At 59.2% G+C, this 23,287-nt stretch overlaps 2 protein-coding genes across 7 annotated transcripts; one reads left to right on the top strand and one right to left on the bottom strand.

Moving 5' to 3' along the window:
• The first annotated feature begins 14,485 nt into the window (after nucleotides 1–14,485).
• METTL27 (methyltransferase like 27) lies at nucleotides 14,486–17,597 on the top strand. 6 transcript variants are annotated; one of them, XM_054084684.1, is made up of 5 exons: nucleotides 14,486–14,658; nucleotides 14,742–15,136; nucleotides 15,215–15,307; nucleotides 16,010–16,276; nucleotides 17,090–17,597. In XM_054084684.1, exons 1-5 carry the CDS (start codon nucleotides 14,503–14,505, stop codon nucleotides 17,580–17,582), a joined length of 1,404 nt encoding a protein of 467 aa, XP_053940659.1. In that variant the 5' UTR covers nucleotides 14,486–14,502; the 3' UTR covers nucleotides 17,583–17,597. The 6 variants fall into 6 exon arrangements, with proteins under 6 accessions (XP_053940659.1, XP_053940664.1, XP_053940661.1 ...); XM_054084689.1 differs by having other exon boundaries at nucleotides 14,742–14,870; nucleotides 15,001–15,136; nucleotides 16,010–17,232; XM_054084686.1 differs by having other exon boundaries at nucleotides 15,954–16,276; nucleotides 17,090–17,228.
• A 184-nt stretch (nucleotides 17,598–17,781) lies between these two features.
• LOC104060321 (uncharacterized) lies at nucleotides 17,782–22,982 on the bottom strand. Its single transcript, XM_054084691.1, is given in 6 exon segments — nucleotides 17,782–18,572; nucleotides 21,613–21,780; nucleotides 21,782–21,865; nucleotides 21,868–21,909; nucleotides 21,912–22,013; nucleotides 22,015–22,982. Coding segments are annotated over 6 exon segments (1,347 nt in total). The 5' UTR covers nucleotides 22,312–22,982; the 3' UTR covers nucleotides 17,782–17,918.
• Nucleotides 22,983–23,287: the final 305 nt, after the last annotated feature.

Raw genomic sequence — 23,287 nt, 5'->3', positions numbered from 1 at the left:
AGGGTGGGGAGGCCCTGGCCATCCAGAGCAGTGGTGGCTGCCCCATCCCTGGAGGGGTTCAAGGCCAGGTTGGATGGGGCTTTGAGCCCCTGATCCACTGGGAGGTGTTCCTGCCCATGGCAGGGGGTGGAACTGGATGGGCTTTGAGGTCACTCACATCTCAAACCATTCCACTCTATGGCATTGTGAGGAAGACCAGGACACATCCAGCACTGATGCACAGACACTCCGCAGACAGAAGATTCACCCCAACACCCAGCTGGTCTTGCCCAACACCAGATCCCATCCAGATCATAGAATCATAGAATCATAGAATCATAGAATAGTTTGGGTTGGAAGGGACCTTAAAGATCATCCAGTTCCACCCCCTGCCATGGGCAGGGACATCCCACTGGATCAGGCTGCCCAAGGCCCATCCAACCTGGCCTTGAACACCTCCAGGGATGGGGCAGCCACAACTTCCCTTGGCAACCTGTGCCAGTGCGTCATCACTCTCATGGCGAAGAAATTCTTCCTTATGTCTAGTTGAAATCTGCCCTTCTCCAGTTTATACCCATTGCCTCTCGTCCTGTCACCACAAGTCTTTGTGAACAGTCCCTCCCCAGCTTTCTTGTAGCCCCTTCCAGGTACTGGAAGTTTGCTATAAGATCTCCAGATGCTCTGCTAATACCTTATTTCTGCATCCTTTCCTGGAGTGCCATTCTCCAAAGGTACCAGGGCTGCAGACTCCTGGGATGTCATTCCCTAAGCTGCCCCCTTCCTTCCCCAGGAAGAGGAAGAGCAGCGCTGAGACTGGTGTGAATGGGGTGTGCATGGGCGTGGGGTGCAAGCACGGGTGGGAGAAGCGCTCTGGGAAGGGCAGGTGTCCGCACCACTGAGATTGTCGTCTCATCAAGATGCCAAGACATGTTAGCGTAGCCTCATCCAGGCTGGGAAACCGAGGAGGGACTGCTCAAAACAGGCAAATTGAACCCACTAAAAGTCACTGACAGGAAAATGAGGAATGGACTGGAGTGGTAGAACTCCCAGGTGAGGCGATGGGACCATCAGCAGCGCCTCCACCTTATGTTTTCCAGAGGTGGGTGAGGATGGAAAGCAGAAAGGCTGTGGGCACCGCGAGCCCCTTCACACTGCCTGCAGCTGCCCCCAGCTCGTGTTTTCCCTACGCTGCCGTCCCCTTGACAAGCCAGCCTGCGAGCCAGGTTCCTGCTGGCCAGGGGCCTCCACTGCGATGTGGTCTTGCAAGTTTTTCCAGCTTTGAGCTCAGTCCCGCTCAGCACACACAGGCCTTGGACGGCTGGAGCCTGTCCCGCTCCCTGCCCTGTCTCGCAGGACCCAGCCCTTTGCACATCAAGAACGTTTATTTTAAATAATTAACCCCCCCCCCTTGCACGGAGCTAGGGAAGCCCTGAGACAACAAACGAACATGAGTGTGAGACTCAGCTTCAAAAGGGCAGGCAGAACCAGTTTGTGCCTCATAAAATAATGAGTGAGTATTAGGAAAAGAGCCTTAAATACCACAGGAAACGAAAAAAAGCAAAAGCATCTGGCATGAACCGTTTGCAAAGAACATCTCTCGCCTGAGAAACTTCATTGTTTTGTCAGGAAGAATTACTGTACGAGGCCAATTAGAGCTGGGTTTTGGTTTGGTGCCTGCTCCGATGGCCTCAAAGATTAGCACCCACATGCATCCCAGTGTCCCAGGCGGCGTCACACCAGCTCTGGCCCAGCACATGGAGAAACACCTGCCGGGAGGCACAGGGCTGTGTCCTGGTTTCTGTGGCCTCCCGCCACCCTAGAGGGGGCACAGGGTCCGTTCCTGAGTGCCAGGGACACCAGGACCATAGGGGCTGGACTGCTGTTGCTCAGAGACAGGAGGGGAGCAGAGCAAAGCCCTTGACCCCTGGGGTCCCACAGCCACTCCATGGGGAAAGGATCTGGGATACCAAACTGTGGAAAGTGGTCCTGAAGCCTGGAGAGGGCAGTAAGGAAAGGCAATTTTGCACTGCGACAGGGAAGCAGGCTCACCCCCAAAGCGTGGGTTTGCACTCCCAGGTGTTGTGTGTGGGAGCAGCCCATCACAACCCATACTGGTATCCAGGGGAGGGTGTGCAGCTCCACCAGCACAGCAATGCTGGTGGGTTAGGACCATCCTGGTGCTGGAGCCAGGAGCAGGGTCACATCCCAGACAGGTATGCTGCAAAAATCAGGTTTAACTGGAGGCTGCAGTGAACAGACTGGGACTTGGAAACAAGACCAGGTTCCTGGGGCACACTTGGATAGCATGTGCCATCCTGAACTTCTCCACCTTTTTTCTTCAAACCTCCTTCATGGTTTGCCCCTTCTTTGACCCAGCGGTGCCATCTCTCAGTGCCTTCAGGAATGACTGTCACCTCACTGTGGGATTGTCCCTGTCCACAATCAGAAAACAACTGGGTAACTGAGGTTGGAAGGGTCCTGTGGAGGAGTCCAGCCCAGCCCTGCGCTCCCTAGAACAGCAGCTCTAATGGGATCAGGTTGGCTGGGGCCATATCCAGTCAGGTCCTGAATATGTCCAAGAGTAGATGTCCCACCAATCCTCATTCCCGCCTTTGACCACTCTCACGGGGAGGTCATCTCATTATGATTCCCCATCTTGCAACTGGTCCCCATCACTGTTGGTTCTCCCGCTGCAGCCGGGCAAATCAACGCTCCCAGACTGTGTGGGGCAGGGAAGGGGCAGCCCCCCACGCCCTTTCTCTCCATCTTCTGTCCTCCCCCTCACCCCCATGGTCCTGCTACCTCATCCCAGCCAGGCTCAGGGCCAAGAGAGCTGAGGGGACAGGTGCTGGTGGGAGCACTTGCCCTCGTGTTGGGTCTGGGTTTGCATGTGCAATGCACAGCTGCTTTGCCCTGACTGCACTGCAGGGGCTTTGAGCTCAGGGCCAAGGGGAGCCCTGAGGTCTGTGGGGGCAGCGCAGGAAGTTGAAAAGGGCAGAGACATGGAAAGATTTGGAACAGCTCTTGCTGAGGGAGGCATCCATTCATGGCAGACTGCAACCCAAAGTGTGATTGAAACCAGACACTGGCGGAAAGATAAGAGTAATTACAGTGAAACTGGAATTCCAGCCATGGCTTGTGATGGGACAAGGGCAGAAAAAAGTAACACAAGAGCACATGCACACAGCCCCGGGCATGGTCGGGCACTGTCCCAGAGAGCTGACCTCGGCAGGACAGGGGGTCATGGCCACGGTCAGATGGGGCTGCTGGCACCCAGGGAGGCTTTCGTGGGGTTGCTCATTGTGTTGGAGCTCTGCAGAGCACTGCCAGCCTAGGCAACACCCCACTGCACCCCAGGGGCTATGCTCACTGCCCCCACTGTGGGTAAAAGAGGGGTCTGACACCCCACACATGGCAGGGCTGAAAATGGTGCCCAGGACCTCCTTTATTTATTTAACAGCTGGAATTCTTTTTGCATCACCAGTTACAGTCGTGGGGTTGGAGCCCTGACAAAACACATCCCTGGTGCTTCCCAGGCCATGGTTGGTGACCTGAGGCAAATTTTTCCTCCAGGCTGCACCCCGTAACTGCACAAATCGCTGCTCTGTCTTTGGCACAAGCAGGAGGCTGAGGGCCAGGCAGGGCAGAGCCAGGGCGCTGAGTCCCCCATCAGCAGGGAGCAAGGGGGCAAGTGGCCGGGGGCTGGCAGGGTGGGAGCTGGAGTGACAGGGAGGAGAGAGCCTGTCCTCCACCCTCACTTCAACCTCAAAGCACCTTGGGATGCAGTCTGGAGCTCAAGCCTTCCCCTTGTTTCATACTGGGAAGGCTGTTGGTCAGGGCAGTGGGGAAACCAGCTGCCCCAGCCAAAGCCCCATCAGAGAGCTCAAAATGCCAACAACCCCAGTGGCCAGCAGGTCCCCAGTGCTCACTTTCTGTTGCAGTCCTGCTGCTGTGGCCTCGCCTCCTCCATATCGTCCATAGGCAATCAGCTGACAAGCCCAGGGACAGCAAAGCCCCTCACTGACTTTGCTCTGAGAGAAGCAGAGCATCCGCTGTGGCTGCACTGCCCTGAGCTGTGCCTCACTGGCATTTTTAGACTCTCACAACACCGCTCAGGGCTAAGCATCGGCGCCCACCAGCCCCACACCCCAGCACAGCACCCACACAGCAAGTCCTGGAGCAGTGTGCACCCCTGCACAGCCTGTCCCCCCATCCTAGGACACCAGACCCTTGCAAACAGTTATGCATCGGTGGTGGCTTCCCTGGGCAGGTTTCTGGGCTGGGAAGCACCCACCCTACCAGCCTGGGAACAGGGCAGCAAGGGGGCTGCACATTTGGGATTACAGGATGTATTCCTGGGATGTTGGACCCCGGCACTCTCATTGTGGGACAGGAAGCATAAAGTAGTCCCTGGGAAAATATGTTATAGAACCACAGAATCCCTAGGTTGGAAAAGACCGTTGAGATCATCAAGTCCAACCACACCTGTCCAGTACTAAGTCATATCCCTAAGAACTTCATCCACCTGTCTTTGAAATTCCTCCAGAGGTGGGGACTCCACCACCTCCTTGGGTACCCTGTTCCAGTGCTTGCTAACCCTTTCAGTGAAGAATATTTTCCTTGATGTCCAATCTGGACCTTCTCTGGCACAACTTGAGGACACTCCCTCTCGTCCTATCACCTACCACTTGGATGCAAAGAGCAACACCCACCTCTCCACAACCTCCTTTCAGGAAGCTGTAGACAGTGATAAGGTCTCCCCTCAGCCTCCTCTTCTCCAGCCTTCTCTTCTCTATTGAGGAGGAGGGTGCCTCGTCACCCCGACTCCCCAGGGTGGATAGGAGGCTGCCTCTCAGGCGCAGGGTGGCTCCATGGGCATTATCAGCCACAGGTGGCCACGAGCTCCCCTCTCACTGCAGGAGCACATGGTCCCAGGATGTGCTTGTCAGGAGGAGGAGAGCAGCCCATAAATCATTCCAGCTGCAATGGGAGCTGGGCCTTGGCCATGACTGTGGCAGCCCCTTTTGCTCCCCTTGCCAAAGGGAACAAGCAGGGCATGAGGGTGCTGGCTGCGCTGCCGCACGACGCAATCCGTCTGCAATGCTGCTCGTCCAGCCAGGGGGCTGGGCAGCGGCCGTGAGTATTTATATCAAACAGGGGGAAGGGTTGTATTTTTTTTAATTGTGGGTTGGTTTTTTTTCAGTACAGCAGGAAATAGCTGGGATGGTTATATACCTGGCGAGATAGCCAGGGGACCAGGGGCCAAGAAACATAGAAGATCTGGCATCACCCAAAGCATCTGAGCTGCACACAGCATGCAAGCATCCAGGGCTGTGTGTGTATCTGCGTGCCTGAGAGGGGAGCGGAAGGTCACGGTGGGGACCCCTACGCTTGGCCAACACTCTGGGAGCTGGTGGTGAGCATCCAGCTTGTGCAAGGTGTCCTGAGGTGAAGTGCTGAGCTCCATCCTCCCAGCAGTGAAGCACAGCTCTCCAGCGGGCTGCAAGCACATCTAAAAGCCTAACCACGTTCCCACCAGGGAGCAGGCTCAGACTCCCACCCACCACACCAGATGTATCTGCTGGCCCACAGCCCAGGAAGGGACCAGGTTTCTCCATAGCCAACAGGACTGTAGGAGAGAGGTCCAAAGCAGGAGCGCAGAGCTCTTGTGCTCCCTCCTGTCCCAGCCAGGGATGCTGCCCTCGAGCAGGTCACCATTCCTGTGCTGAGAGGGTGCTGACCACTGAGGCCCTGCACGGGACTAGGCATCAGGCTGGTCTCTGGTGGTGGCAATAGTAGAAAGTTGAGCTAGGAATCTCCTGAGGCCTCTTCTGTCCTCCTCTGCTGTCGTTTCTGTCCCACATGCAGCACAGTGAGCTCTGCTGTCCATCCTGGACACCCCATGGTGAAGCCCAGAGGAGACATCCCCCTCCAAGATTCACCATGCCAGGCAGAGAGTTGCTGCTTGCAGACCGGACATGGTGAAGGTCACCTGGCTGTGGCACCGAGGAGGGACCTCCCAGCCTCAGCCTCATGGCAGGACAGCTCCAGAGGAGAGCAGATGTGAGTATGGCTCAGTCTGTGAGAGGATGGCTGTCACTGGCTTGGCCAAGCATGTGATGTCAAGTGGTTAATGCCCAGGAGCAGGGATAGGAGGAACCTGGAGAGACCATCCTAGAGCTTTGAGCACAGAAGTCTCCTCCAACACTGGGACTTCACTGCTGCCTCTAACTCCTCGTCCTACCAGCTAAGGAAGCATGGTCTTCACTTCAGGGTGTTGAGGACTCCTCTTTGGGAACCACATTTGCACACTGATAGAACAGTCCCAGGTGATCCATGCTCCCTGCTGACCACTGTGAAACAGCATCCAACACCCTCCAGCAGGCAGTGATTGAGCATGGGCCTTTTCCACTTGCCTTTTCACATGCTGCAGAAGGAGATCCCTTGCCTTCTCCCCATGCTCAAGGGTGGGTGCAGTGCCCCAAGGCACCACGCATCCCCATCTATCACCACTGGCAGAAGTGAACGACAGAAACCCAGGACGCACACAGGGTGACACATCCTCAAATACTTTCCCAGCTTACAGCAGTTTGCAGCTCATGGACCTCCTGAGCCAGAGCTGAGCCTTTTTAATGTGTTAATCCCTGGGGGATTTTTCTTCCATGAACTCCAGCTGAACCCACCCTCTGAACCCACGTGAGCTCCTGGTTTATTTGTTCTCAAAGATAATCCACAGACAAGACTTCTTCAACTAGAGTTTGAAGGACCATGAGACAAAAAGTCCATCATTGGGCTTTAGAAAACACAGGGTTTACCTGAATGCCCTTCACCCAGCCCTCCAGCCCATCCAGGCTGAGCCCTGGGCCCCGCCAGGAGGAAGCTGTCTGCGCTCCCCACCCAATGCCAAAATAGAAAATGAAAGAAACCAACAAGCCATTCCAGAGCCAGACATTGTCACACCTCCCCAGGACTGCTGCGACCACCTCCACCTTCTTTGTGCATCCTTGGAAACACATCAGCGACCTCCAGCAGGTCAAGCTGCATCTGCCCACGCACTCGTGTTACCCCGTCTCTAATGATTTAATGCCGTTTCCGCTGTCTGGGTGCCTCCTCCTTGTTCTAGAGATAATTGCTGAGATTTCCATTTTCCTGGATTCCCAGCCTCTCTCTGAACTTACTCCCTCAAAGCTGTTTCTGCAGGACCAGGCAGCTGCCCCGCAGTGTCCTCCCTCACACATGCTTCTCAGGAGTTATTATGTAGCAGCTCGCAGTCCATAGGCTTCATTTTGCTGCTCTCACTCCTTCCTTTTCCAAGACGTTAATTGCACATCTTCCAGCTGCAACTGTGAGTTGGGATAAACCCACCACCAGACTAACCAAGTCATTTGAATCAGCATGGGCTGGAGAGTCCTGCATCCAGTTCTGGAGTCCTCAGCACAGGAAGAACAGGAAGCTGCTGGAGGGAGTCCAGAGGAGGCCACAGAGATGATCCAAGGGCTGGAGAACCTACTATACGAGGCCAGGCTGAGAGAGTTGGGGCTGTCCAGCCTGGAGAAGAGAAGGCTCTGTGGAGAAATGAGAGCAGCTTCCAGTGCTGAAAGAGGCTCCAGAAAAGCTGGGGAGGGGCTCTTGATCAGGGAGTGCAGGGGCAGGATGAGGGGAACGGTTTTGAGCTGCAAGAGGGGAGATCGCAATGAGATCTTAGAGAGAAATGTTTTGTTGTGAGGGTGGGGAGGCCCTGGCCCAGGTTGCCCAGAGCAGTGGTGGCTGCACCTGGAGGTGTTCCAGGCCAGGTTGGATGGGGCTTGGAGCAACCTGATCCAGTGGGAGGTGTCCCTGCCCATGGCAGAGGGTGGAACTGGATGGGCTTAGAGGTCCCTTCCAACACAAACCATTCCATGACTCTAGGATTCTCAGCACATTGCTCTCTGCTGGTCCACCCAAACTCAAAGCAACTTCTTTCTCTGTCTGTCCCTGAGTGTGTCACATGGTCCCTGCCCAGTAATTTGGTTCCAGTTTGAATTGGCAAAGCTCAGCCTAGGTTCAGCTCAATTAAATAAAACAATACTGGTTTGACATATTTGGCTCCACTCCCGTAGAGAACCCCACGGTTTGGGCAGGATGGGCAGGGAGTGAAGCAACAAAGGGATCTTCCATCCCTTCTACCAAAGGGTAGGTGCTGGGCCCCCAGCATAGCTGGGATTCACAGATGCCCATAAGAAAGGAACACCTGGGCTCCAGGACACGATGTAAAAGCCTAAGGATAAGATAAGCCAAAGTGCAGCAGCCCATCCTCCTTCCTGAATATCTATGGAGTTGAGTGCAGGCAGGAGGAATTACAAACTGCCTGTTGAGATTCAGATGCCCAAATGCCACGTAAGTCCCAATGCAGACAGAGTGGAGCTGGTTTGACCTCATCAGGTGTGCAGAAGTGCTCTAGGATCATCAAGATGGACTTCAACAGATAAGGTCCAGGCTCACCATGATGGCTGTGTGGGCTGCACCCAGTGTCACCAAGAGTACTGAGTCATCTCGTACAAGTCACAAGATATTGTTTGTTTATGACTGCTAAGCTGCTCATTAATTCCTGCTCCAGTGAAAATTTGTACCTTATTACTGAGCTGAACTGGCACTGACTCCAGCTTCCAGCCCTGGATCCCATCCAACCCATCCCTGCTGCTTTCCCAGGAGGTGGCAGCCACTTCCTGAGAGATGTGGGCAAGCCAGGAGAGTTGCATGAATGAGATCTTGGAGACGGGATGCTCATCTTGGGGTGGGTATGGGGAACTGCTGGGGTGCACCTGACAAGGGACACCAAGTCACAAGGGTGCTGTCTCATGAGGGACACTGAGTCATGGAGCTGAGGTCTGCCAGGTGTTCACAATGCGATGGGCCTGGGAACAGGAGGTGGCAGCATGGGGTGTGTGGCTGCACGAAGGGCTGGAAGGGAGGGGAAATGTGTAGGGGGCGTGATGGGGTGTGACAGAGCAGGTAGGTCTTGTGTAGGAGCTGAGCTGAGGGAACGGGCACTCAAGGAGTGCTGGACATGGCCAGAGTGGGAAGTGAAAGCTCCTGGTCAAGGGAAGAAAGCAGATGGCAATGGGGACAAGAAGAAGCAAGGGAGAAGGGGGAAAGTACAGTTGGGGCAGGCATGGGAGTGAGATCCATGGCCCTGGGGGCATGAGGTGAGCACACTACCTGTGTGGGGCTGCTCAGCGGTGAGGAGAAGGTTGAGCTGGGCAGCAGGAGCTCCAGCGAGAGCTGCAGGAGGAAGAGTCTATGCTGCAAGTGAGCTGCTGGCATTGGGGATAGGGAGGGAGGGAGAGAAACAGGAATGGCACCAGTGCAGGAGCATCATGTCCCCATGATGAACTGAGGTGAAAGTGCTGTGTGCTGGGGTGCAGGAGGGATGGAGCATTGTGATTTGCGGAGCAGGAGGATGGAGCATCGTGCACTGGGGTGCAGGAGGGATGTATTGGGGGTGCAGGTAAGGCAGGAGCACCATGACCAGAGGACATTCTCTGCATGTTGGGGAAGTCCTGCTGCGCACTCCCTGTGGAGCAGCCATGCGCAGATCCCTGCAGGGTGCAGGTCTCAGCCAGAGAACGTCGGCTCCCTGAAGGCTGCATGTGGCATGGGCACAGTGGATCACTGGCAGGAGGACAACCCTTCTCAACCACGCAAACAGCATGAATCAGCTGTGTGAGCTGCTCCCCGAGTCTGTCTCCCTGCTCCACCGGGCTGATCTCCAGCCAGCTCTGTGCCATGCCAGGATGATTTACATCTCAGCCTCCCCTTGCTACCTGGTCCTGAGCCATGCGGGTGTTGGGGCTGGTGCAGATGGTCTGGGACAGCAGCCCTGGCTGCCATCAATCATTGCAATGCTGGGATTTACGAACTGAGAAGTCAGGCAGGAGCCCAGCAAGCTGGGGGTGCTTGTCCTGCCGAGTTGTGTGTGTTAAGGGGTAAAATCCATTTGTCCCTGCACACCAGAAGGCTGGGTTTAGAGGATGACTGGACATTTCAGGGCTGATGGACTCTGACCACATTTGGACATGAGAAGAGAAAACGCTGAGTTCTTCAAGCATGCAAACATGGATTCGTCCCAGCCCGCAGCAGTGCTGGTGCACGTCACCCCACCAGTCACCCTGTTCATCCTCCTGTCCACTGCATTCTCGGCCACAGGGGGGTGCACCCTCCTGTCTCTGCCTCCCCATGCAAGCTCTCCAGGTCCCACCTGGCTGGCCCTGGCCCAGGTTGCCCAGAGAAGTGGTGGCTGCCTCATCCCTGAAGGTGCTCAAGGCCAGGTTGGATGGCACTTTGAGCAACCTGATCCAGTGGGAGGTGTCCATGTCCATGGCAGGTGTGTTGGAATTATATGATTTTTAAGGCTGCTTCTACCCAAACCATTCCATGATTCTATGATGATCCTCTACCCTCCCCGTTGAGGAGTGATGAGGACTCCCCACCACAGCAGTTGCACTGAGCTGGCCCTGCTCCAAGGTCCCAGCAGGATGAAGTGATGCACCCCATCCAGCCAAGGCACAGACAGATCCCCCGTTCCTGGGCAGGGGACAAGGATGTCACCCCAGGGACTGCACCATGGCAGCAGCACAGCGCATGCTCAAGCTGGAGCCCTCCAGTGCCAGGCCACATGCTAGGACAAAGTCTAGCCTCAGCACCGGCCATGGGGAAGCTCCAATGTGCCACAACCTGCTGCAACCCCTCATGGTGGTACTGTCGCATCCTCGTGAACAGGCTGGGTCTTCTGGTCCTGGCACCAGCTCTGGTGCTTACTGTGGCTTGTGGACACTGAGTCCAAGCCAGCTCAAAGCTGCTGTGCCGCAGGGCGAAGCTGTTTGCACAGTTGTGCACAGGGTAGCGGAGCAGCAAGCACCAGGACGGTGGTGTTTGAAACAACCCGACCAATCTGGGACAGGATCCACGCAGGTCAAGGCCCAGCCAAGGTGCAACACAGCTTGGAGTGGCTGAGGAAGGGCAGGGAGGGGATGCTAGTGGTACACACTGCCACGGGTTCCTCTTGTAAATGAAGGTCGGGCTTCATTAGTGGTGGAAACCACATAATCATGGAATGGTTTGGTTTGGTTTGGTTTGGTTTGGTTTGGAAGGCACCTCAAAGCCCACCCCCTGCCATGGGCAGAGACACCTCCCACTGGATCAGGGGCTCCAACCTGGCCTGGAACACCTCCAGGGATGGGGCAGCCACCACTGCTCTGGGCAACCTGGGCCAGGGCCTCCCCACCCTCACAGCAAAACATTTCTCCCTAAGATCTCATCTCAATCTCCCCTCTTGCAGCTCAAAACCATTCCCCTCATCCTGCCCCTGCACTCCCTGATCAAGAGGCCCTCCCCAGCTTTCCTGGAGCCCCTTTCAGTACTGGAAGCTGCTGCAAGTTCTCTGCAGAGCCTTCTCTTCTCCAGGCTGAACAACCCCAACTCTCTCAGGTCTCTCAGCCTGGCCTCGTACAGGAGGTGCTCCAGCCCTCAGATCATCTCCGTGGCCTCCTCTGGACTCGCTCCAGCAGCTGCATGTCCTTGCTGTGCTGAGGACTCCAGAACTGGATGCAGGACTCCAAGTCAGGTCTCACCTGAGCGGAGCAGAGAGGCTGAAGCCCTACCCTTGACTTGTTGGTCCTGCTGTTTTGGATGCAGCCCAGGACACAGTTTGGCTTTCTGAGCTGCAAGCGCAAGCTGTTGGTTCATGTTGAGCTTCTCATCCACCAGCACCCCAAGTCCTTCTCTTCAAGGCTGCTCTCAATCCATTCTCTGCCTGTCCTGTTACTTGTGCCTGTGATTGCCCCAAACCAGGAGCAAGACCTTGGCCTCGGCCTGGTTGAACTTCATGAGGTTCACATGATCCCAGCTTCTTCAGACTGTCCAGGTCCCTCTGGATCCATCGCTTCCCTCCGATGTTTCCACTGTGCCACTCAGATTGATGTCATCAGCAAACTGGCTGAGGATGCCCTCAATCCCACTGTCCATGTGTGCGACAAAGATGTTAAACATCACTGGTCCCAGTTCTGACCCCTGCAGAACATTACTCGTCATTGGTCTCCACCAGGACATGGACCATTGACCACAATTTTTGAGTCCCAACCACACCGAGAGGGCAAAAGCCACCACAAGAACCCCAGCCCCAAACCTGTCTGGTGTCTGTGAAGGAGGTCCAGAGCTTGGGGACAGGACTGGACCCACGTCGGTGGCTGCTGAGGTGACAAGGTGCCTGTGTGCGGTGGCCAGAGCTGTGGCATGACTGCAGCCCACGTTTCCCCTCCCAGAGTCTGACCCAGTCCCACACCACCCCTGACAACCCCGAGGGACCTTCCAGGATGCCACCGGGTGCTGCTGGCCCAGTGGTGGCCAAGCGTGGGTGGAGGGCTCCCTCTCGAGGCCCCCTGTCACCACTGCCCAGCCAGGGACACGGCCAGGGACACGCAGGACCACAGGGCACAGCCACCCCCACAGGTGAGCATGGGACACATCCAGACCCACTCGTGACCAGGGACACGTGCAGCCCCATGGGTGACCATGGAACACAGCCAGCCCCATGCGTGACCATGGGGCAGAATCAGCGCCATGCTTGACCGAGCATACAACCAGCCCCACAGGTGACCATGGGGCATGGCCAGCTCCACAGGTGACCAGGAAGAAAGCCAGCCCCACACATCACCGTGGGACACAGCCAGCCTCATGGGTGACCACGGGGCACAGCCACCCCTGCAGGTGAGCGTGGGACACATCCAGATCCATGTGTGACCATGGGCAGGCCTGGGGCTCCCAGAGCAGCTGGGTGGAGGCAAAGAAGCTGGGGTGGTGGCCAGGAGGATGCAGGGGCAACAGAAGAGCATCATAGCATCATGGAATCATGGAATCATTACGGCTGGAAAAGCCCTCTAAACTCATCCAGTCCAACCATCAGCCCAACCCCACTGTGCCTGCAAAACCATGTCCCCAAAGTGCCACATCCACATGGTTTTTGAACCCCACCAGGGATGGAGACTTCACCACTGCCCTGGGCAGCCTCTGCCAGTGCTTCATCACTCTGGCAGTGAAGAAATTGTTCCTGATATCCAACCTAAACCTCCCCTGGCACAACTTGAGGCCATTTCCCCTCATTCTATTGCTTGTTCCTCGTGAGAAGAGACCAGAACTCCCCTCACCACAACCTCCCTTCTGGGTGCTGCAAAGAGCAACAAGGTCTGCCGGTCTGCCCTGAGCCTCCTCTTCTCCAGACTAAACTCCCCCAGTTCCCTCAGCCACTCCTCATAAGACTTGTTCTCCAGACCCTTCCCCAGCTTCTTTGCCCTTCTCTGGACATGCTCCATGGAGCTGCACGAGGTGCCAAGCAGAGCAGGAGGTGATGAGAGCCACCAGCTCCTTCAGAGGACCGTCATTTTCATTAGCGGACGGGTTTGTGTGCTTCACTCCTGGAAAAAGCCAGAAGCCATGTGACGGCTCTCAACAGTTGAGGGTGGTTTTACAAGCCAAAGCTTCTCCTACATCCTCCACTGTGGACATCAAATTTGGTGTAGCAGAAGACCAGAGTCACCCCCAACGCAGCACAGACTCATTGAGTGAGTGACTTCCCATGCACAGCACCTCCAGTTGGGGTCCTTTCTACCCAAGAGTTAACGAACATCTCTTGTTAGTCAGCTGGATATGGCATGTTACCAGGGCTGGGCACCTGGAATCAAGGCAGAAGGCACCTTATCACATCCTCGTGCATTATCTTGGCACTCAGTGATGTTTCTTCTCCTGCTTCCCATGAGCAAAACCCAGACTTGATACAGCCAAGACGTTCTACCTCCTGCACAGCCATCCTGTCCTCTGCCCCTGAGCTCTGCCTGCTGCTACACCCCTCATCCACCGGCAAAGGGCAGCGCAGAATCACCACCCCGGCCGGCAGGAGATGGGGGGACATACCAGGCCACGAAAGAGCTGCCCTGGCGGTGGGCACCGTCTCCCTCGGCGGTGGGAGAGCTGCTCGGGGTTCGGATGTCACCGTTTCATGTGCTGGGACAGGATGGGCTCACCTAGGGACCGGAGCGCGGTCACTGCTGCTCACACGGGGTGGCGGATCGGAGCGGCAGAACGGCGGTGACGGGCAGCGCCAGGGCTGTGGGACCCGGACAGCGGCTGACCGGGGGGTGACCTCGGGCACCAGCGTGAGGGAGCCCTGACCCGGGCAGCGGATGGGACAGGGGACGGCCATGGCGCTCTGGGTGCTAGCTCGCCAGGGGCACTTGGTGCCATGATTCCCGCACACTCGGTCACCCCTTGGAGCACTCGGTGTTGTCCCCACGGGGCGCTCGGTGCTGCCCGCCCACCCCCCTCGGTCACCGCCGGGCGCGCGGTGGCCCCGTGAGGCACTCGGTCCTTCGCGCCCCCGTCTTCCCCCCCACTTGGTCGCGCCCAGCTCAGCGCGCGCCCCCCGGAGCGGGGCGAAACCAACGGGGAAGGGGGAGGGAGGAAGAGGGAGCCGGGACAGGACGGAACTCAGGGATGTGGGGGAGGGCGGAAACCGGAAGCGGAAGCGGCTCCGGGGTGGTGGCGATGCTGCCCGCGGCGGTGCGGGAGCGGGTGGCGGCCGTGCACGGCGCGGCGGCGCTGCCCGAGCTGCTCCGTCTGTACGACGGGTGGGCCGCCCGCTACGAGCAGGTGCCGGGCCGGGGCCGGGGCCGGGGCCGCCGCCGCCGCCGCCGCCGCCACCGCCACCGCCGCTGAGCTCCGTGTCCCCGCAGGACGTGGCCGCGCTGCAGTACCGGGCGCCGGTCCTGGCCGCCGCTGCGCTCGCCGCCGCTCTGCCCGGGCCGCCCGGCGCCGCCCGCGTGCTCGACGTGTGCTGCGGCACCGGGCTGGTGGCGAGGGAGGTACCGGCAGCGACCGGGCTCGGGCGTTGGGGAGGAACCGGCCGGGACGGGAACCGGGGCGCTGGGGCGCGGGAGGTGCCGGTCAGGTTCGGGGCCCGGAGCCCGGTACCGAGCGCGCCCCGTCCCGCAGCTGCGGCGGCGCGGGTTCGGGCTCCCAGACGGCGTGGACGGCAGCGCGGAGATGCTGGCGCGGGCACGGGGCGCGGGGCTGTACCGGGAGCTGCGGCGCTGCGTGCTGGGCTCGGAACCGCTGCCCGCGCCCGCAGGTACCGGCGGCACCGGGACTGGGGACTGGGGGCTGGGGGCGGGGTTGAAGGTCCCGGTGACCCCGCGAGTCCCCATAGGGCACTACGACGCCGTCACCGTGGTGGGGGCCCTGGGCGAGGGGCAGGTGCCCAGCGCGGCCGTGACCGAGCTGCTGCGTGTCACCCGGCCCGGTGAGCGGCTGCGCCCGGCGGGGCACCGGGGGGACGGGACGGGGTTGGCTCTGACTGCTGCCCCAGCCCTGCCCTATCCCTTGCCCACTGGCCTGACCTGCCCCGTCCCTTGTCTCGTCCTCCCCTCTGCCCCAACCCGTGTATCGTCTCCTGCCCGCTGACCTCATCTCCTGCTTGGTCCCCTGCCCCATACCCTGCCCCCTGTCCCTCTGACATGCCTTGTCTGGTGTCCCTTGTCCCATCCCCTGCTCTGCCCCATTCCATGCCCCATTCCCTTCTTGCTGGCCCTGTTCCCTGCCCTGTCCCCTACCTGCTGGCTTCCTGCCTTCTCCATCCCCTGCCATGATGCCTGCCCCATCCCCTGCCCACTGGGCTCATCCCGTGCCCTGTCCCCTGCCTCAACCCGTGCCCCATCCCCCTGGCTTCCTCACTTGCCCCATCACTGGTCCCATCACTGGTCCCCCCTGCCTCGTCCACTGCCCAATGCCCTACCCTGTCCCTTGCCCCGTCCTCTGCCAATCACCTGCCCTGGTCCCTGCCTGCTGGCCTCATTCCTGGCCCATCCCCTGTCTGTTGACCCTGTCCCCTGCTCATCCCCTGTCCATTGGCCCTGCCCCATCCCCTGCCCTGCACATGCCTTTTCCAGGGGACACCGTCTCCAGCAGGGACACTTGCCATGGGTGCCCCCATCCCTTCTGGCAGGAGGCATCCTGTGCCTGACGACACGGAGCAACCCCTCCAACCTGCGGTACAAAGCAGAGCTGGAGGCCACGCTGGAGCGGCTGGAGTCTCAGGGAGCCTGGGAGAAGGTGCTGGCACAGGAGGAGGATCGCTGGGAGAGGGCCACCTCAGAGGAGGAGAGCACCCAGGGCACCGGCTACATCTCCGGGGTGGTCTACATCTATCGGAAATGCCCTGTCCCCTGGCTTCCCGAGAGCTGAGAGCCAACGTGGGTCTGCGAAGGGTGGGGTGAGTGCTTGGCCCCTTGGAAACCAGCCCAGCCATCCCCCTCCTGGAGCTGAGGGAGACCAGGTTTGTTGGGGACAATCAGAGGTAGAATGTCACCGTCTCCTTGCCCTTGAGGTCCATGTGGGCGTTGTCTGCTCCTCAGCATGGGAACTGTCCCCTGGTTTCACTGGGGTCTTCTGGGTGCTACCATGAACTATGACATTCTGGTACTGCCCCCCATACCTTTGTCTTCACCACAGCATCTCGCAGGCCCACCTGGCTCTTCATGGCTATCTCCTCTCTGGGGTGCCTTCCCCCCACCATGTCCACCTCTCAGCCCTCAGTTAAAAATCTACATCTTTACCTTCCCAAACCCCCACGGTCTTCACCTGGGGACCATTCCATGATGATCCCCATCACCATGTCCTGTACTCTCCCATCCTGGTCCTCCCCAGTAGCCAACCCAGTGCCCCCTGAGGTGCAGGAGACCCCAGTGTCCCAGCCAGGAGCAGCTCTGCCAAGGTGACACACAGCTGGAGAAGCTTTCAGACTATCACATCCTCCTTTCATCCCATAACTCATTTTCCTACAGCTTTGTAGTTCGTGGTCAGGGTGGGAAATGAGGCTGGAAGGGACTTGAGGAGCCGGTGGTTGCTCCCCACCCAGGAGCCTTGCAGAGCTGCCGGCTCTGCCTGTTTCCCCAGCCGTGCTGCCTCCACCCTCCTCCACCTTGGGAAGGTTTTTACCCAAATCTCAGGCTGGGATGTTTCCTCTTCTCTTCCCCACGCCTGTTCCAGCTTCTCCCGTTCCCACGGGTTTCTTCCCTCCCCTCAGGTGCTCATCCCAGGCAGGAGGTGGTGTCTGTCCCTGTCCTCATGTCCTCCGCCACATCTCACATCTCCCACCCTCGCCCTCCCCATCACTCTTGCCATTCCTCGATGTTGTCCCCCAAGGACTCGGAGTCCCTGTACCCATCGTGGGAGCTGCCCTGCTCCTTGCTCCCCCCATTTGTCCCCACCATTGTCCCCTGGGCAGCTGCAGGCCATGGCTGCTCCCATCCCACTCTTGGCTCTGTAATAAACCCCGTGCTTGCTTTGCCTGCTTTGCCTGCCTTGTGTTGTTCGTGCAGCGGTGGGGCTGGGGATGTGCAGGAGAGGGCAGCAAGGACTCGGGGAGGGGGGATTTGGCCTCACTCCAGGGACCCCTTCCACCACTGGTGCGCTCAGAAGAGCTCTGGGAGCTTAGTGTCCCCCCTTGCACCTCTTGGCACATACTCCTTGCCTCAGTTTCCCTGCTGGGGGGATGTGTTGGGGAGTGCTATGGATGACCTCGACTGGACTCTTGGACTTGATGTTCTCAAAGATCTTTTCCAACCAAATGATTTTATGATTCTGTGACCCCCCACCACATCCCTGTGGGGACACATCAGGCACTGGGTCATCATCCCCTGAGCTGGCAGCAGCCGGGCAGGGCACAACAGCCATGGGACATGTCCCCATCCCCACATCCCCACACTGCATCACAGTGAGCCAAGGCAGCTTTGGTGTCACCAAGGTGTTTATAGACGGCAGTGAGCGCAGCCTCATTGTGCCGGGAAGGGCACAGGGACACAGTCGACACAGGGACGGGCAGGGCAAGGGTAGTGGTAATGCCCAGGGGTGACTCACACATAGTCTTTCATGGGGTAGCCCATCGGGCCACAGGTTTTCACGGCTCGATACTTCTTGGGGTAGGGATCCTGCTGGGATGACGGTCCTGAGTAGCACAGGATGCCCCCGCCAAGGAGCTGGAGGGCACTGGAGGCCCAACCGATATAGAGGGCAGCTCCCAGCTCCCTTTTGAGGGCCTCGGGCACCATGGGGTTGTAGAAGTTGCTGACAATGCTGTTAGCAGACCAGGAGACAGGGATGAGCATCATGATGCTGGCCATGACAAAGACGACACCTGCCACGACGGAGACCCTGGTCTTGTTGCCTTCGTCATCCATGCAGCGGGTACAGTCGGCGCCTGACATGGCAGTGAGGAAAGCGAAGAAGGACACGAAGATGGAGGTGACCACCAAGGCGCGGGCTGCTTGCAGGTCAGAGGTGAGCTCAAGCAGGGAGTCGTAGGCCTTGCACTGCATCTGCCCCGTGCTCTCATACACACAGTTCATCCATAGCCCTTCCCAGAAGACCTGGGCCACCACGATGTTGGAGCCGATGAAGGCCGTTACCTTCCACATGGGCAGTGCACAGGTCAGGATGGAGCCCATCCAGCCCAGCATGGCCAGTATCAGCCCACCCAGCTGCATCGTCATCGTCGCCATTGGTAGCACCTGCGGGGACAGGGCACAGCTGTCACGGACATGGGGCAAAGGGGCTTGTGGAAGAGAGTGACCTTCATGCGGGGCTCATCCTGTTCTGGATGGGAAAGGCTGTGGGATGGCACAGGGACACGTGTGGCATGGGGCATTCCTGCAGGACATCACGGGGATGCGTGTGGCATGGGGTATTGGTGCAGGACGGCACGGGGACGCGTGTGGCATAGGGCATTCCTGCAGGACAGGATGGGGACATGTTTGGCACTGGGCATCTCTGCCAGACACCACAGGGCCACTTATGGCCATGAACACCCAGGTGAGGTGCAGGAGCTCTGTGTGTCACATTACCGGCTCAGTGTCCCCAAAGCTCAGGGCTGCCCCCTGCCCCATCCCAGCCGGGCAGCGGGATGGATTGTGGGGAGCCAGACGAGAGGCTCACTGTGCCCATCCCAGCGTGCTCCAAAGCACAGGACCCCTGCCCCATGCTAACCCCATCTCCTGCCAGAGCAGCCACCCCACAGCACTGCCCCACTGCCCTGAGCATTGCACTGGGGGCATGGGCAGGAGAGGCAGCCCCTGCCCTCGCCGCCGCACCAGTTGCTCCTGCTTGAGGGCCAGCTCTGCTTCACCCTCAGCAGCTGCACTACAGTACCCTTTGGACCCAGGATTTCCGATCCGGAAGCTGGAAATGGGTCAGAGCTCTGGTTTGCCTGTGATCTCACCACAGTGCTCAGCACTTTCAGCGATACCCGCTCGTCCTTCACCCCCAGGAGCAGCACTGAGAGGGCACCTGGTGGCATGGGGACTACAGAACTACAGAGCCTGAGGTCACAGCCAGCATCACCACCGCAGGAGGGGTGGCCAAGCTGGGGGACACTGGCCAACATCTCCACTGTGGTCACACATGGCCACCGTGGCCCCAGGCTCAGCCCAAATGGCTGCTCCGCCCCATGCCAAGCCGAGCCCCTGTGCTGCCATGGGGCAGAGTGCACCCATCAGTGCTCGTGCCTGTGCTTGGCAGCCGAGACGGGCTGAGATTTTATGAGCCCTGAGAGGCAGGCGGGTATCGGCTATGCCTGGCACACCCTGCGGCACTGTGAGTTTCACTGTCCTTTCCCTGGTCCCGGTTTCAGTTTCTCCAACCTCTCCTTCCCCATTGCATCCCCACTCCTTCCCCAGCACCTTGGCATCCTGAGGGACACTCAGCACTGGGACTTTCCCTCCTCTGCTTCATGAAAGCTCTTTAGGGCAAAAATAAAGTCCCTCTCACTGCCAAAGGGCCACCAGCCTCCCAGGAGGCCAGAATGATGGGAAGCCATCCCCAGCCAGCAGGACACGGACCACCAGAGATGCCCAAACACACCTGCAGTGGGGATGAGTGGTGGCCCTACGGATTCTGACAAGGATGTGGGCTGGAGCATCATGCTCCCATTCCCACCTGGCCACGAGCACCATGGGGCTGCAGGAGCATTCCCAACATTGCCACTCCTGGGGGAAGGGATGGGGGAGCTGGGAGCCCTCAAGCCCCCAAACTCACACGAGGCACCAGCACCCTGAGGCACAGAGGCAGGGTGTTGCAAGCTGGCATAGAGCTGGCTGCACCCGGACACAGCTTGCTGTGCCAGGACTGAGATAGGCAAAACAGCCGGCATTGCCCACGCCGGCCCCGGGGTGCTCCCAGCCGGAGCTGCTGGGTGGCCCCAGGGCCAATGCACCCCAAGGTGCCCTCACCGCGTGGATCACTTTCTTCCTGCTCAGGCGTGGGGGAGCTCGTGCCAGGGTGGGTGTGGGACAGCTCCGACACCACCGCCGGCACCCGCTGTCAGCCCCTGAGGAGCCCAGGGAGACTCAGCGAGGGGAGTGTGGGTGATGCTGGGGCTGGAGCAGCGGTCACAGGGCAGATGGGATAGTGGGAGGCTCTGGAGAGCAGATCTGGGGGATTTCAGCAGGATGAGGGCCACAGGAGCACCAGCCCACGGAGGCAGCTGCTGCAGAGGGCAAAGAAAACGAAGCACAGCAGGGTCCGAGCGGCTGCCATTTAATGGGGGGAGGCTGCGATGTGGGTACGGATGGCAGCTGAGGGCACCAAGAGCCACCCTGCCCTGCCCTCAGCCCGGGGCGGCGAGGGGGCCGCGGGGCTGGGTGCACGACAGGACAGGGTCGGGTCCGGGAGAGGCACAGCCCCGCTCTGCTCCCTGCATCCCGACTGGTTCTCCCAGCCCAGCCACTGCCTTCCCACCCCAGGTTAATGATGCCCCCGCCTTGAGGAGCCGCCATGAGAAATCACACGTCTGCACAGCTGCTCCGAGGCCCGAAAGTAGGTCAAAGTTAAAAATGTGGAGACAAGCAGGTGAGAGCCCTCGCCGGCCCTCACGATCCTGCCAGGGTTTGCAGAGCCACCGCGTCCCCATGGCCACATGCGACAGGTTTGTTGTCCCCACTGACACCATCACCCGCTCCAAAGGACGTGTCCGGGGGGTGTTACGGGGCGAGCGCCCTGTGTCACCCGCGGGATGGGCTCCGGGAGCACCAGGAGCTGCGTCACCATGGGCACACCCCTATACCAGGGGCCAGAGATGCTCTGAGGGAGGACAGGGGGATGGTGGAGAGAAGATGCTGCACCGGAGTGCTGCGGGGGGAGCGTGGCCCCAGATGCAGGGGGCAGCCAGGACAGGATCTCCCTGTTCCCCAGCTGAGACTAAAGAACGAGCTTCAATCCCTCCGTGAACAAAGGCAGCTCTGTCTGCCTCCCTCACACACTTCCACCCCCCCTCCCCACCTAACACCCCCCTCCCCGTCCCGGCACCCAGCCAGCCCCAGCCCGGCCGTCAGCATCTGTGGGTCAGGAGTGGCCCCAAGAGGTCCTGGCTCTCTGGTGGGGCTGGAGGGGTCCAGGAGGTGCAGTGGCCTCCTCAGACATAATTTGCTGGCTGGCAGCGAGCGCGCAGCGGTGAAACTTGGCAGCGTCTCTTCGGGCTTTCTCGCCCTGGGGCGGGCAGGAGCAACAGAGGATCCCCCCTCCCAGCAGCAGGAGCGCAGCGGCTGCCCAGCCTACGTAGAGTGACGACCCCAGGTCCCGCTTCTGGGACTCAGTGACCATCGGGTTGTAGAAGTCCTGGATGATGCTGTTGGCCGACCAGGAGATGGGAATGAGGATGAGGATGCCAGCGATAACGAAGATGATGCCGGAGATGATCATGACTTTGGCTTTGGCGGTGTCATCCTTCCACGCAGTTGGTGCACTTGCCACCGGCGACAGCGAGCAGGGTGCCCAGGATGGCCAAGACGATGGCCACCACCACCATGGCGAACGGGCGGCTTGCAGGTCCTGCGGCAGGGCCAGCATGGAGTCTGTAGACTCTTGCATTGCATCTGCCCCGTGCTCTGCACCACGCAGTTCATTCCAACAGCCCCTTCCCAGATGATCTGGGCCACCACGATGTTGTTGCCGACAAAGGGCTGTCTCCCGCCACATGGGCAACGCGCAGCAGAGGATGGAGGCCAACCAGCCGATGACAGAGAGGGCGATGCCCAACACCTGCAGCCCCATGGAAGCCATCACTCGACGCTGGACACCTTGCCCACCTCCCGCAGCGCAGTGCTGGCTGCCGGGACCATGGCAGGTATTATAAGCCTTCGCCAAGGGAGGAGCCACCACCACCGCCGTCCTGCCGCTGGTACCGGAGGAGGGGTAAAACCAGTTTCCCAGGATTCCTCTTCTTGCATTTCTCCCCGAAGCAAAAAGACATTTCATATCCCAGCTGCTCCCACGGAGGAGGATTCAGGGACTGGGATCAGGCCACCCAGGTGCAGGAGTGCATCTACCATTGCCGTGGGCAGGAGATGCCCAGGGCAGCTGTCAGGGCTCAGTGTGGGATGCTCAAGGGGAAGAGTCAGTGTCCAGGCACCAGAATGTCTCTGCTATCACTGCCAGCACCAACTGTTCCATCACTCGGATGGGGTCCCTTCATGATTCCATGCCTCAGTTTCCCCCCAGCTCACGGGATGGCTGTTCCTGAAAAAGCCCAGATTCTGGCGCAGCACGCAGTCCCTGCCCCGCTGCTGGGCTCCGTGCCCGGCAGGACACAAGCAGCTCGTTTGTTCCTTGGCGTCAGTACCAGCGCTTCCCAGCCCTCCACCAGGCCTCAGGCAGGAGGTGTTGCCACTCAGACCCACAAACCAGTTGGAGCAGCTGCTTGTGGAGGAGACACGGCACTGCCGGGGCAGGGGCGGGGGCACAGACCCCAAAATCCAACCTACCTTGCGCTCCAGCACTGAGACGGTGTTCACTGAGACAGCGGCCTTGAATCCCAGCCATGCTGCCAGCACTGCCAGCCAGTGCGGGGGGGTCGGAGCTGCAGGCACAGAGGTGGCCCGGTGTGACACCCTAACCCGTTGGGGACAAGGGGAACAGGCGCAGTGGGACAATGGGGCCAGCAGGGACACAGGGGCAGGCAGTATTTTTGGCACAGCTGCCCTACCCCCTGGCCAGGCTGTGCCGAAAACAATGCTGGTGCTGACACCAATGCGATGCCAAGATTTGTGCGCTGCCAGACCTCTCCTTCTTTAATTCACGACCCTCTCCATACCCTCTCCCTGCTTTTCCTCCTGAACTCCCTTCCAGCATCCACACAGGCACAGCGCTAGACAGAGCGCAAGGCTGGACAGACGGACATTGCACTGTTTCCCCACCCCAGCCTAATCCCAGGTCCTGGATAAGATAAGCCTGA

The sequence above is a fragment of the Cuculus canorus genome, chromosome 20 (genome assembly GCF_017976375.1).
Source record: "Cuculus canorus isolate bCucCan1 chromosome 20, bCucCan1.pri, whole genome shotgun sequence".
Lineage (NCBI taxonomy): Eukaryota > Metazoa > Chordata > Aves > Cuculiformes > Cuculidae > Cuculus > Cuculus canorus.
This window is presented reverse-complemented; position numbering and strand designations above follow the sequence as displayed.